Source organism: Mesoplodon bidens, assembly GCF_964165515.1.
Source record: "Mesoplodon bidens genome assembly, chromosome: 3".
In the NCBI taxonomy this organism is placed as follows: domain Eukaryota; kingdom Metazoa; phylum Chordata; class Mammalia; order Artiodactyla; family Ziphiidae; genus Mesoplodon; species Mesoplodon bidens.
Genome location: NC_138178.1, coordinates 94,438,858 through 94,453,501, shown reverse-complemented (window position 1 = coordinate 94,453,501; position 14,644 = coordinate 94,438,858). Strand labels below are relative to the sequence as shown.

Here is a 14,644-nt window from a genome sequence, read left to right as displayed (position 1 = left end):
TTTGCTCAAGGTCACAAACTAGGTAAGTCATGGAGACAATATCCAGGCAGTCTGCCTCTAAAGTCCACTTTCTTAACTGTCACTGGTGGTAAGTACAAAGATGATTATAAAGGCACATTTAGAATTCCCAACATTGCTCAAGGCTCTGTATTATGATTTCCCTCCATTCTCAACACATGGTAGATGTAACAAACAACGACTCTTGGCCTTACTTGTTAAGATTAGTTATAAAAGCTGTCATTTTCTGCATGAGTTACACTCTCTAGGAAATCACCATCTGATTAGAAAGCATCACCTTCTAGAATTATCAACTTTGACCTCTGCATTTCAAAATGATGGACCACAAAAGCAAGAGACAGAGAGGCTGGAAACAGACACGATGGGGTGACTCTCCAGGAACTGCTCTCTTCACATTTGTATCCCTAGCGCCAGGCTCTGCGACAGGCACACAGTAGGTAGGCACTTAAAAGTCTGTGGAATCGAATGGTGTTTGTGGGAAATGTTTCTACCCTCCTCGAAAACACAGATGAAGAAAGAGAAAGAAAAACAAAAGAGGCAGGGAAAACACTGTAAAGTTTGATTTAATGAACTGTGGGACCTGCTGTGTGTGTGTGTGTGTGTGTGTGTGTGTGTGTGCAAGGCACTGGGCACACAGCGTGCTGTTTTCAAGAGCCAGGATGGGAGCTGCCAGCTGAGAGATGGGGCGATCTCCTGCCTACCCAGTGGGAGTATAAGATGGCACCACTTTTCTGAAAGACAATTTTGAAAAAGCTTTTAAATACATTTACTTTTGGTAAATATATTTGATTGGTCTAGTAATTTCACTTTGCCACAAAGTATGACTGCATAAGAAAGTAATAATACATATTCAATCATTCAACAAGGATTGATTGAACACCTATCGAGGGCCAGGCATTGTTCTAGGTGTTAGAGACATAGCAGTAAACAAAAAAGAGTAAGTCTCTTCCTTCCTGGATTTTTTACATTCTAATGGGGGAGACCAATGGTCAGCAAATGGGCATGTAATACAATATGTAGTAATTAGATGTACGACTTCTGAAAGCCTTTGAGAGGGTAGGGGGTGATATTTGAATGGAAATCTGAATAAGGTGTGGGAGTGAGATATACAACTACCAGGAAAGAGGTGTTCTAAACAGAAGGACTAGCAAATGTAAAGGCCCTGAAGCAGTAATGTGTTAGGTGAGTTTGAAAAAATATCACTGGAGGCCTCTTTCATATCCATTAGGATGGTTATTATCCAAAACACTGAAAATAACAAGTGGTGGGAAGAATGTGGAGAAATTGGAACGACTGAGCATTTCTTGTAGAAATGCGCAATGGTGCAGCTGCTGTGGAAGGCAGTATGGCAGTTCCTCAAAACATTAAACATAGAATTACCATATGATCCAGCAATTACACTGTGGGATATATACCCAAAAGAACTGAAAGCAGGACTCGAACAGATATTCAAACACTCATGTTCCCAATAGTACCATTCACAATATTTAAAAGGTTGAAACAACCCAAATGTCCATCAAAAGATGAGTAGATAAACAGAATGTGTATATACATATGGTGGAATATTATTCAGCCTTAAAAAGGAAGGAAATTCTGATCCATTCAACAAAATGGATGAAACCTGAAAACATTACATTAAGTGAAATAAGCCAGATATAAAAAAACAAATACTATATATTTGCATGTTCATTTATATGAGGTACATAAAATAGTCAAGTTCATAGAGAAGAAAGGTAAAATAGTAGTTACCAGGGGCTGAGGGGAGAAGAGAATAGGGAGTTAACGTTTAAAGGTATGGAACTTCAGTTTGGGATGATGGAAAAGTTCTGGAGATGGATAGTGGTGATGGTTGCATATCAATGTAAATGTACTTAATGCCACTGAATTGTACACTAAAAAAAAGGTTTAAATGGAAAATTTTATGTTATGTGTATTTCACCACAATTAAAAAAAAATTATAGGACTGATGTGGCTGGAGCCCGGTGAGCAAGGGAAGAGTGGTAGGGAACATGCAAAAGAGGCACTGAGGGCCCCAAGGGCCAGGGAGGGCCTTCAGGCTTCATTCTAAGACTGATGAGAAGCCCGTGGGGAGCTGGGAGCAGAGGTAACACAATCTGATTTACCATCTAAAGGCTCACTCTGGCTGCTGTGCTAAGAGGCTCAAGGGGGCAAGAACAGAACTAGGAAAAGGATTAGAAGGCCACTGCAGTCACCTAAATAATCCCTGAGATTAATTCAGAATCTCTTCAAGGTTTGCAAGTGGCATTAATCCATGACCTACTCTTCATCTTGGCAGGCTCTACGGCCTGGCCCTGTCCTGTGTGTGTGTGCACATACACGCACACAGGCACATGTGCATTAGCACATAAGAATCTGGGGCTTACTGCCTGAGATTCTAGGAGGAGATTGGATTCCTGGGGCGTTATCCTCTCCCCCAGAGCACTTCCACACCAAACCTGGGTCCTCAACTCAAAGCTTTCCTACAAGAAAATGATACCTTGCCCCACCTGTCTCCCTTAGGGCTGGATGGGGAACAAAAACGTCTACCTTTGGGACTTGCTGACTCTCTAAATTCCCATGACATATGTTCTTCTTTGTTTTTATTCTGTTTTGGTTGGTTGTTTTTACTGTAAAACATATATAAAATAAAATATATATTAACATAAAAGTTACCATTTTAACCGTTTTTAAGTGTATAGTTCTATGACATTAAGTACATTAATATTGTGCAACCATTACCGCCATAAGTCTCCAGGACTTTTTTCATCTTGTAAAGCTGAAACTCTGTACCATTTAAACACTAACTCCTCATTCCACACTCACTCTCCTGCCCCCGGAAACTACCATTCTACTTTGTCTCTGTGAATCTGACTACTCTTAGGAATCTTGTACAAGAGGAACCATTTAATATTTGTCCATTTGTGACTAGCTTATTTCACTCAACATCATACCCTCAAGTTTCATCCATATTGTAGCATGTGTCAGAATGTCCTTCCTTTTCAAGGATGAATAATATTCCATTGTATGTATATACCGCATTTTGTTTAACCATTCATTTGTTGATGGCCACTTTGGCTGCTCCCACCTTTTGGCTATTGTGAATTATGCCACTATGAACATGGGTGTACAAATATCTGTCTGAGGGACTTCCCTGGTGACGCAGTGGTTAAGAATCCGCTTGCCAATGCAGAGGACGCAGGTTTGATCCCTGGGCCGGGAAGATCCCACATGCCACAGAGCAACTAAGCCCGTGCGCCACAACTACTGAGCCTGTGTGCCTAGAGCCCGTGCTCTGCAACAAGAGGAGCCACCGTGGTGAGAAGTCCACACACCGCAGCGAACAGTAGCCCCTGCTCTCCACAACTAGGGAAAGTCCGCGTGCAGCAACGAAGACCCAACACAGCCAAAAGTAAATAAAATAAATAAAAAACAAATATCTGTTTGAGTCCCTACTTTCATTTCTTTTGAGTATACACCCAGAAGTGAAATTGCTGGATCATATGGTAATCCTATATTTAATTTTTTGAGGAATTGTCATACTGTTTTCCACAGCAGCTGCACTACAAGCAATGTACAAGGGTTCTAATTTCTCCACATCCTCACCAACACTAGTAACTTTCTGTTTTTTTCTTTAATAGCCATCCTAACGGGTATGAAGTGGTATCTCACTGTGGTTTTCATTGCGTTTATCTAATGACCAGTGGTATTGAGCGTCTTTTCATGTATTTATTGGTCATTTATATATCTTCTTTGAAGAAATGTCTATTCAAGTCCTTTGCCTATTTTTTTTTTTTTTTTTGCGGTAAGCGGGACTCTCACTGTTGTGGCCTCTCCCATTGCGGAGCACAGGCTCCGGATGCGCAGGCTCAGCGGCCATGGCTCACGGGCCCAGCCACTCTGCGGCATATGGGATCCTCACGGACCGGGGCACAAACCCGTATCCCCTGCATCGGCAGGCGGACTCTCAACCACTGCGCCACCAGGGAGGCCCTCTTTGCCTATTTTTTAACTGAGTTATTCGGTTTTTTGTTGTTGAGTTGTGGTTGTTTTTTTTTACAATTGTTTTAACATGAAAAAGCATTCTCAGCTCATGGCTCATTAAAAAACCAGGTCATGGGCCATTTGACCCCTGAAGTCATAGTTTGCCCAACTCCCTCATTTTACATTTGAGGAAAGTCAGGCTCTGAACGAGGCCCCAGATCTCCTGATTCTCATGCCAAGTTGTTCCAGTGGGCTCTTCGCTGCTACTTCCTTCATTCAACAAATACTTATTGAGAGCCTACTCTGTGCCAGTCACCAGGAAGGGGCTGCTACAGAAGTGAATGGACCAGACCTGCTCCTCAGAGCTAAGAGTACAGAGGGGAGTAAGGCATGAGATAAATAATCACACAAATGAATATATACTTGCAAACTGATATAAGTGCTGGAAAGGAGAAGTGGCTGCTATGAAAGAACAATAGGCAAGGCCTCTCTGAGGAAGTGCCATTTAAGCTGAGTTCTGAAAGCCAAGTAAAAGTAACCCAGGTTAACAGAAGGGGAGGAAGAGCGTTCTCGGCAGAGGGAAAAGCATGTAAGAAGGGGTAAGAAATTCTATTGCATGTTTTATTAAAAGTGCAATAGGGTTTTAAAGGAGCACCAAGATTATTCCATTTTCCGTGAGTAGAACAGATTGGAGGAGTGCAACAGAGTGGAATAGAATAGACTGGAAGCAGGGAAATGAGTTGGCAGGCCACTCTAATCATTCAGATGGAAGTTGATGGGCATTTGGGCTGGAGCGGTGGTGGTGGAGACGGAGATTAATGAACAGGTTTGGAGATTATTTGAGAAGTGAATTCATTAGGACCTGGTGATGGACTAGATCCAAGAGTGAGAGGATAGGGAGGTATCAAGAATGATTCCAGGGGACTTCCCTGGTGGTCCAGTGGTAAAAAATCTGCCTTCCAATGCAAGGGACGCGGGTTCGACCCCTGGTCAGGGAACTAAGATCCCATATGCCGCGGGGCAGCAAAGCCCGCGCATCACGACTACTGAGCTCGCGCACCTCAACAAGTTGCAACTACAGAGCCCATGCACTCTGGACCCCGCGCACCACAACTAGAGAGAGAAAACCCGAACACCACAACTAGAGAGAAAGCCTGCGCGCCACAACTAGAGAGAAAACCCGCACACCACAACTAGAGAGAAAGCCCGCGCGCCTCAACGAAGACCTCGTGTGCCACAACTCAGACACAACGCAGCCAAAAAAATAAATAAAATAAATAAATATTTTAAAAATTCTTAAAAAAAGAAGTCTTCTCACCTATCCCTTATCTCACCTGAGTGAAAACTGAATTCCAACCTCACTGTACTGCTTAGACCTTGGCCTCTTGCCTAGACAACAGTCCCACCTGACCCCCTAGTGGCAGCTCCTCTACCCCACCCCTACTTGTGTCCTTTCTGCACACTGACGTTGAATATTTTCTTTAAAATCTGATTATGTCGGGCTTCCCTGGTGGCGCAGTGGTTGAGAATCCGCCTGCCGATGCAGGGGACACGGGTTCGTGCCCCCGGTCCGGGAGGATCCCACATGCCACGGAGCGGCTGGGCCCGTGAGCCATGGCCGCTGAGCCTGCGCGTCCGGAGCCTGTGCTCCGCAACGAGAGAGGCCACAACAGTGAAAGGCCCGCTTACCGCAAAAAAAAAAAAAAAAAAAAAAAAAAAAATCTGATTATGTCACTTCTCTGATTAATATACACATCAGTGGCTCATAATTGCCTTCCTCAGGAGTTCTCAACTTCGAGGTTCCAACACACTGGCTAGATCTGGTGTGAAGTGTCCAAAGTAATTTCTCACTATTAACGAAGTACTAATTAAACAATTTACAAATGTAGAACACTTAGAATAGTGTCCAGCACATAGTAAGTATTATATAGGTGTTAGGCATTATTAATAGTGAAAATTTAAGACTTATGAGATAGGTGTAACAGATGCTTTTGGTGCTGTGTATACATCCCCATGGCCCACTTCTGATTTCAGCTGCAGCTACAGGGAACAGTTCTGTACAAGCTGACAGTATCCCTCCTCAAGGGCCCTATGGGTCTCCCTGCTTTTCTGCCCCAGAGCTTCCCTCTTCTCACAAGCTCCGCCGATGAGCAGAGCAGCCTGGAGGTACAGGGGCATCTGCAGGCATTAATTTCCATCTGGTGACTTATCTGCCTCCCCTTCCTACACTGCTACAGCTACCACCATAATCCAGGGGAAAGTAACAGAAATCTTAATTACAGCTTGATCAGTGTCCCACTCCCTGACACATCTATCAACGCCTTCCTGTGAAACTCTAGGTCACCTGCCTTATCCTTCTGGGTTTTTTGTTTTTGTTTGTTGTTTTTTTTGTGTGTGTGTGTGGTACGCGGGCCTCTCACTGCCGCGGCCTCTCCCGCTGCGGAGCACAGGCTCCGGACGCGCAGGCTCAGCGGCCATGGCCCACGGGACCAGCCGCTCCGCGGCATGTGGGATCCTCCCGGACCGGGGCACGAACCCACGTCCCCTGCATCGGCAGGCGGACGCCCAGCCACCGTGCCACCAGGGAAGCCCTGCCTTATCCTTCTGATCCTCCTGCTTTTGGCCCACTAGCACATGGTGAGAGGGCAACACCTGAGCATCTGCTACTTGAAACGAGTCAAAGGGCTGGGATGTAAAAAGAAAATAGAGATGGCAGAGTCATAGGTCACACTGCCACGGAGGGTATGAAAAAGGAATGGAGGAGCCTTGAGACCTGGCCTTTCTTCCGCCCTAGGCTCTAAGCAGAGTTAAATCAGCCTGCAAGAGAGAGACAATGAAGCTCCCCCAGCCACAGTTTAGATAGAAGCGGAATCGGAGGCTGACACTGCGCAGGCGCAGGAAGTAGGCTAGGGTTGTCTCACAGGCTCACCCGCGGCCTCTTCTAGACAAGGGCCACGGGGAGAGCACAGTACAGTTCCGCGCTAGGAGACTCCCTCTCGTGCCCCCTTTTCCTCGTGAGGCCCTCAGACCATTCAGGAAAGGTCTGGGAACCCACCTGAGGCCGTCGGGCCGCCCCTCGTTCCCCACTCAGGGCCCGGCCGAACGTGGAAAGCTGGTGGCGCCAGCCTCGGGCGAGGCGCCAAGACGGGAAAGCCCGCCAGGTCGCTCGGGATCGGCCCTTCTCGCCCCAGTTCTCACCTCTTTGTCCGTCGCCTTCTCCTCGATACCTAATAACGCGTACAGGTCCATCTGTAAGAGCTCCTTGGTCACCGCCATGTTTCCAACCCTGACTGGATTAGCACTACAACTCCCAAGAGCCTAAGCGTGTGGGGATTCCCGGGGACTATCGCTCCCAAGCCTGATGAAGGCGCTTAGCCCCCTGGGAAATGTCGTGATCTGAACTAGGCTTTACTGCCTCTGAGGGAAGCGGGCCCTTAGTGAATGAACTACGACTCCCAGTAGCCCTCGCGTCCGCCGCTGATGCTCTCGGGCTGCGGTGACTGTAGTGATTCTCCTGTCGGAGGCCTTGGTTGGCCCGCGCGAGTGGGCGTGGAGAGTAACGGCGGGGCTGGGTGAAGGTGCAAGGCATCCTGGATATGAGCAGCAAGAGCTCAGCTCCGCCGACTTTGCCGCGCCGCGCCGGCAACCACGATGGAGAGTAGGTGCTACGGCTGCGCTGTCAAGTTCTCCCTCTTCAAGAAGGAGGCGAGTCTTCTCTCCCCGGGGGCTAGAGGGCTGGGGAGGACGCGGAGTAGAGGGAAATGCACAGGACTTGCAGTCCTCAGGCTTGTTTTTACGGGCCCTCTCCAGCTGTGTGGTTTTGATGAAGTCACTGAGCCTCAGTTTCCATTTCTATAAAGTGGGGCTAACACCCCCTCGCTTTCGGGGTTGGTGTGAGGGCCCAGTGAGGTGCTGGAGGTGAGAGTTCCCCATAAACTGTAAATTGGGCTCCTGTCATTTTTGGAAATCTAGGCTTTTCTGTCTGCCAAGTATAGGATCCAGCTGTTTCCTTCCCTCCACCCTGCTTCTCCACAGCCTACTCTCCATCACACCATGCCCTTTACTCTCTCTGCTCTGAAACCGTCACCAGCAAGCAGCATGCCCTTCCCCGGTTTCTTGAGTTAGATTACCGCCCTTTCTCCTGCCCCAGAGCACCATGGCAAAGTCTCACTTGTCCTCAGGCCAGACCTGCCAAGTTTCCCTGGTAAACTGCAGGCTTCCTCAGCCTCAGTTGTGACCAGGAGATAGGAACCAGATAGGATGAATGAATAGCAGGTAGGGAAGCAGATCCATGTAACACTCAGAAACCTGGGTTTTGGAGTCAAAGTGGTCAGGATCCAAATTTGAGCTCTGCTGTCATTCATGGGGTGACCTTGGTTTGGGCAAGTCATGTAACCTCTCTGACCCCGTTTAAAATAGGAATAATAATGGTGGTCATCAGGATTAAGTAAGATAGTGTGTATAAATTGTGAGGATTAAATCAGCTGATGAAAGTTAAGTGCTGAGTTTAGTGCCTGGCACACAGTAAATGCTTAATAAATGGAGGCTACTGTTACCATCCCATCCTGAGTCAAGCCTCCTTTCATCTCTGCTAGAGCAGAGAAGGCATGGGCTCTGCACTGTTTCTCCTTTTTGAAGAGTCAGTGACCTGAAGCATGGGGCTTTGTCTATTTGTCTTTTACACTCCAGTGTCAGGGAATTGAAGACAGAGTAGAAAGCATGGGAATTTTGCATGAAGCTTTACGAGATTTGAATAGAAGACTGGAGACCAAGGAATCGCTTTACCCTCCACCCCTGTCTCTCCCCAGCCCTTAGGGGCCCCACTCCTCATCCTCCTCCCAGCAGCTGGTCACAACTTAGATACTTTGCTCTCTGTGTGTGTTCGGAGAGTCCCAGGGAGGAGCCTGCAGGGGCAGGTGAGAGGTAGACCCCTTGCTTCATGTTTCTTGTAGTACGGCTGTAAGAACTGTGGCCGGGCCTTCTGTTCCGGCTGCCTTAGCTTCAGTGCAGTGGTTCCTCGGGCTGGAAACACCCAACAGAAAGTCTGCAAGCAGTGCCATGAGGTTCTGACCAGGTGAGAAGCCAATATGGTCGAGGGTTCAGCCAAGCATGGCAGCAGGCAGATGGCCAGGCCTCACAGCCTTGTGCTCTATGTCTAGAGGTCAGCCCAGGAAGTGTTTGGGGTGGGGGACACTGATAGGCAGATGGCAGGTGACTTCTGACACCAGATTTCTTCTCTATAGAGGATCTGCTCCTGCCAATGCCTCCAAGTGGTCACCACCTCAGAACTATAAGAAGTAAGTGCTGAAGGGACAGAGACAAATGGGGATGGGGAAAGGACAAGGGAGCCATAGGGTAGGAGTCTCTTCCCAGCCTACAGATCAAATGAGCATAGGATCAGGAAAATATCTACCTCTCAGGCTCCTGACTGCCCTCTCGGGCTCAGAAAGCAGCTCACCAGTCCTTTCCCCAGAAAAGATTCTTGGTAGACCTCGCCCTCTCATCTGGACTCTCCCGTCGGTCAGCTGGGTTGGGCTGCAGGGTGACATGAGCAAGTGCCACAGAAAATTGTCTGTTGGAGGCCTCCCTAGCTGCCTAGAAATGATTTGAATGGGAAACAGTGAGTGCCTTCACCCCTCCCTTCTGCATTCTTTAAGAACCTCTGTCTCATATCCTGCCAGGCGTGTGGCAGCCTTGGAAGCCAAGCAGAAGCGCAACACTCCCCAGAGCCATGGACTGACCCAGCAAGACCAAATCATTGCTGAGCGCCTAGCACGGCTCCGCCAGGAGAACAAGCCCAGTGAGTGGGGGCAGACAGGGTGGAAAAGACACTATTCAGGGCTCGTGGGACTAGGATTCCTCTGGATCTTACAAGCCTTCTCTATGCCAATTGCAGAGTCAGTGCCCTCGCAGGCGGAGATAGAAGCCAGGCTAGTTGCACTGAGGGATGCACCCCAGGGTTCCATCCCTTCCACCCAGGAGATGGAGGCACGGCTTGCTGCACTGCAGGGCAGAGTTCCACCTTCTCAGACCCCTCAGCTGGTGAGTGCTGTGGCTTTGGAGGGATGGAGGTCCTGGGACGAGGACCCAGCAGAAGCCCAGATACGTGTATGCTTAGATACTTTGCAGGAGTACCTCCTGCTCCTGAGGCCTGCTGCCAGACCAAGGAACCAGGGACAGGCAGCAGGATTGGGTGGGGCAGGAAAGAGTGGCCCCTTGGTCCTGCTGGGGACTGCCAGACCTACTTGATTACGTGGGCTCTGGAACTGTCCCCTTTCCCTGAGCTTTGGGAACTCCTCAGCATCCACCCCTGACCTAAACTGTTCTGAGCCTTATGGTGCGGCTTCCTGCCTACGCTGCTCCCCACTGAGGTTCCCTCCTCTGAGCAGGCACATCAGCCACCAGACACCAGGACCCAGGCCCAGCAGGCACAGGATCTGCTGACAGAGCTAGCAGCGGAGGTGGCTATTGATGAGAGCTGGGAACGAGGAGGCCCAGGTATCTTCTCCACCTGGCTCCCCCAGGGACCTGCCCCCCGACTCTTTCCCCAGGTGGGAGAGGCTCTGCTGCCCATGCTCTGGGAGGCGAATATCAATCAGAGAATAGTCAACATTACAAAGGCTACCATTTATTGAGTGTTTACTCCAGTGGGAGCCAGTGTAAGCCTAGTGGATAAGCGTGTGGGATTTAGGCTCAGACAGTGATTCCCTTTTCTACCACTTACTAGCTGTGTGACCCTCGGCACGTTACTTGACCTAAGTCTCACTTTCCTCATCTGTAAAATGGAGGAATGTGTGGTAAAACCTACCTCACAGGGAAGTCATGAGGAAATGAGCTAAGCCAGTAGTGCTTAGGACCCTGCCTGGCTCATAGTAAATGCTTAGTGTGTTCTCTACAACAATGATGATGATGATAAAGAGGAGGAAGAGGCTATTTACGTTTAGTTGAAATTAAATAAAATTTAAGATTCAGTTCCTCAATGGTACCAGCCACATTTCAAGTGCTCCATAGCCACAAGTGGCTCATGGCTACAATCTTGGACAGCACAAATACAGACCATGATATGGAATGATCCCATCATCTTAAAAAATTATTTTGGACACTGCTGTTCAAAATCTTCAAAGCAGTGGTTCTCAACCATGGATGATTTTCCCTCCAGGGCCCATTTGGCAATGTCTGCAGACTTTTTGGGTGTCACAACTCATAAGGTACCACTGGCATCTAGTGAGCAGAGGCTAAGGATGCTGCTAAACATCGTACATACACAGGACAACCCCGCAACAAAGAATTACAGGCATGCCTCAGAGATATTGCAGGTTCAGTTGAATACCACTGCAATAAAGTGAGTCACACAAATTTTTGGTGCATGTAAAAATTATGTACACGATACTGTAGTCTATTAAGTGTACAATAGCATGTTTAGAAAAACAATGTACATACCTTAATTTAAAATATTTTATTGCTAAAAATTGCTAACCATCATCTGACAACATAGGGCTGCCACAAACCTTCAATTTGTAAAAAAAAAAAAAAAAAAAAAGGCAGTATCTGCGAAGTGCAATAAACTGAAGCTCAATAAAACAAGGTATGCCTGTATCCTGTCCAAAATGTCAATAGAACCAAGATTAAGAAACCCTGCTTTAGAGATACAATCTCACTGAATATCCTCAGTAATCCTATAATAAACGTTATTATCCGTATTTGATAAATGAGGCCTGGTGAGCTTAAGGAACTTGACCAAGGTCACACAGCTATTAAGTAGCAAAGCTGGGACTTGAACCCAAAGCTGTCTGACTTCAAACATCTTACTCTGAAACTCTGAGCTAAAGGGGACCATGTCAGAGCCACACCCACTCTGGTAAAATTCTTCCTGCCTAGTGATGTTCAAGACCTTAGCTTCCCTCATGTCCTCTCTGCGCTGCTCCCTGGAAATGCTGATTCCAGCCCGTAAGGCAGAGAGCCTGGCTGGACCTTGACCTCCCCATATCCTGCTCCTTTTGGGCAGTGATTCTCATACCATGGGGCAGCATGTTAAAATATCAGGTGGGTGGGGATGGATATAATTGAAAAAGAAATGTCTAAGATTACTAGTTTTTTACATTTGGGATAATGGAGGAAATACTAATTTTATTTGTAATATAAACCACAGGAGCTATTGTTGAACAAAAAGCTGATAATCTGTGGGGTTTTTTAAAACGTTGAGAAACGGGCTCAGTGGTTTCTGATGAGAGATCCTGAAATGTCTGCCTCCCTGAATGCATCACTCTTGCCAGCCGCCTCTATCCAGAACGACCTCAACCAGGGCGGCCCAGGGGCCCAGAGCACCAGCTGCAAGGGACAGGCCACCTGGTCCCTGGAGGAGGAGAAGAGGAGGCTGCTGGCTGAAGCAGCAGTCACGCTTCGGGAGGAGAACACAAGGCAGGAGCGGATCCTGGCCCTCGCCAAGCGCCTGGCCGTGCTGCAGGGACGCGACCCCGATAGAGGTAGAGGCTGGGGAGCAGCCCCTCATTCCTGTCCACTGGGCAGTCCTCCCCACTCTCACCCTCAGGCCAAACTGCACAGTGGCTGTACTCCCTGCCAGGCTGAGTCAGGGGCTGGGGGTCCCTGTGCCCAGGGGTCTATCGAGCTCCACCCAGAACCACGAGGAAGGTGCTGGGGCAAAGCAGTGGATGAGGAACAAGTGGCAGCCATCAGGGGGCAGGGGACCCTGGGTCCCTTCAGGTACGGAGCCTTCTGTTCATGCCCTCCAGCCCGGCATGGTGGGGCAGGGTCTGATCAGAGTGGCTGCAAAGGCTGCTCAGTTCTGGAACACGTGCCACTGGAAACCAAACCTCTGCTGGGGGCAGAAGTACAGCCACTCAGGTGAGCTCTCAACCTCACTCCTCTTCCCCTGCTCCCGTCTCTCCCTCTTCAAGTGACCCTACAGGACTACCGCCTTCCAGACAGTGATGACGAAGAGGATGAGGAGACAGCCATCCAGAGAGTCCTTCAGCAGGTTGGCCCCGCCTTGCCCACCCGACCACCCCTTGTCCTGTCCCTGCCACACTGCCCCACCACCCACCTGACCCCATTCACTCCGCCTCCGTTCTGGGGCTCGATGGCTAGTCACTGTGCAGCTCCTGTTCTAGCTGGGCCCGCCTGCCCCTGTGACACAGACCTGTCCCTGGGCCCTTGAGATGGGGTATCAGCAGCCACAGACAACATAAAGGAAGATGGGTTGAGAGCTAAGGCCACAGAGCACAGAAATACTGTGTGTTGGCGGGGCTGCCTGGAGTGGGGAGCTGTACCTCTTCGCCCTGTCCACAGCTCACTGAAGAAGCTGCCCTGGATGAGGCAAGTGGCTTTAACATCCCTGCAGAGCCAACTCTCCAACCCCAAGCCCAATCCTGCAGGGCAGAGCCTGAGGTGAGGAAAACCCCAGACACAGATCCCTGGGCCGCCACCACAGCCTCCCTCCCTGCCTGGCCGACTGTTCCTCCAGCCGCCCTCCCAGACCCCATCGGGTACCTTATGTCCCCCATTCCTCCCTGGTCTCCAAAGGTTCAGGCCATGGCCGCCAGGCCTGAGGCTGAGGAAGAGGAGCTCCCCTGGTGCTGCATCTGCAATGAGGATGCCACCCTGCGCTGTGCTAGCTGTGACGGAGACCTCTACTGTGTCCGCTGCTTCCGGTGGGTGCAGGTGGAATGTTCTTTGGGGCTGGGAGAGTTGTGGGGCCGCCTGTGGTCCCTGACCTCTATCTATGCTCCACAGGGAAGGCCATGATGCTTTTGAACTTAAAGAGCACCAGACATCTGCCTACCACCGCCAGCATAAAAGCCGAGAGCACTGAGGGAACGAACCCTGGTCCTTCCGGGAAGGCCATCCTACAGGCAGTCACACAAGCTGGGGTGCCCTCCAGGGCATCTGATGGGAACATGTCAGGCTAGACTGCTTATGAATGCGCCCTTTCCTGAGCCTCCGTCCCTGGAAGGAGGAAGGATTCTCCATTGGAGACGATGACTGGAGGAGCCAGAGGGAAGGCAGAAGTCTGGAGCCTCCAGCACTGAAGTCTGGACTAGGAGTGAGAGGCATGATGGGGAAAGACCAGCCTGAATCCAAGGAGGAGCCTTGAAACTTGCTCAGAGGTCCAGGGCCCTCCACTGGCACTTAGAGCATTTAATAAAGTATGTTGATTCATTGGACCCAGCATCTTTTATCTATAGAACCCTGTGGGCCCTGAGCCTAGGCCTTGGAGAGGTGGCAAGAGCAGAGTAGGCTGTTAAGTCCAGTCCTGTAGAGTGAGGACAAGGCTTGAGCCATCCTGCAAGATTCTGCAGGCAGGAACAGTGCCACCCATCCTGGAGGCCTCATAGGCAGTAGGCATGAATATTCATACTACTGAACTGAACTGTGCATCCTGCTCTGGGCAGCCCAGCTTAGCCCCTAGGCCCCACCATACTCAAACACTGCATGCACAAGCAGTGAATGCATACCCTGCTTCCTGCCTTACTCCAAAAGGATGCCACCTCCAGGGCTCCTCTCCCAACCCATGTGCCATTCAGACCCAGTGCCTGTTCCCACCAACTTCCTTCTGACCTGATTCCTGGCCTCTGAGCCTATACCCTTTACACCCCTCTGCTTAGCCCCTGCTTTTTCCCTTTCTGCC

General features: G+C 49.3%; 2 protein-coding genes across 6 annotated transcripts in view; one reads left to right on the top strand and one right to left on the bottom strand.

Annotated features, from left to right (window-relative positions):
* DNAJC17 (DnaJ heat shock protein family (Hsp40) member C17) overlaps window positions 1-7,353 on the bottom strand; it is a 39,669-nt gene extending 32,316 nt beyond the window's left edge. For all 4 annotated transcript variants that reach the window (XM_081228212.1, XM_081228214.1, XM_081228213.1 and 1 more), the window contains exon 1: window positions 7,198-7,353. In XM_081228212.1, the coding sequence (XP_081084338.1) occupies window positions 7,198-7,275 (78 nt within the window). In that variant the 5' untranslated portion in view covers window positions 7,276-7,353. The remainder of the gene's footprint in view (window positions 1-7,197) is intronic.
* Window positions 7,354-7,561: 208 nt separating this feature from the next.
* Window positions 7,562-14,180, top strand: ZFYVE19 (zinc finger FYVE-type containing 19). 2 transcript variants are annotated; one of them, XM_081228210.1, is made up of 11 exons: window positions 7,562-7,704; window positions 8,952-9,073; window positions 9,243-9,296; window positions 9,681-9,799; window positions 9,896-10,041; window positions 10,389-10,497; window positions 12,273-12,482; window positions 12,915-12,994; window positions 13,306-13,404; window positions 13,540-13,667; window positions 13,750-14,180. In XM_081228210.1, the coding sequence occupies exons 1-11, from the start codon at window positions 7,651-7,653 to the stop codon at window positions 13,826-13,828; spliced, it is 1,200 nt and encodes a 399-aa protein (XP_081084336.1). In that variant the 5' UTR covers window positions 7,562-7,650; the 3' UTR covers window positions 13,829-14,180. The 2 variants fall into 2 exon arrangements, with proteins under 2 accessions (XP_081084336.1, XP_081084337.1); XM_081228211.1 differs by lacking the exons at window positions 9,896-10,041; window positions 10,389-10,497.
* Window positions 14,181-14,644: the final 464 nt, after the last annotated feature.

Coding starts and splice junctions, on each gene's coding strand:
- ZFYVE19 (XM_081228210.1), top strand. CDS start 7,651: ATGGAGAGTAGGTGCTACGGCTGCGCTGTCAAGTTCTCCCTCTTCAAG. Junction 7,705..8,951: donor TCTCCCTCTTCAAGAAGGAG/GCGAGTCTTCTC, acceptor TGTTTCTTGTAG/TACGGCTGTAAGAACTGTGG. Junction 9,074..9,242: donor TGCCATGAGGTTCTGACCAG/GTGAGAAGCCAA, acceptor TCTTCTCTATAG/AGGATCTGCTCCTGCCAATG.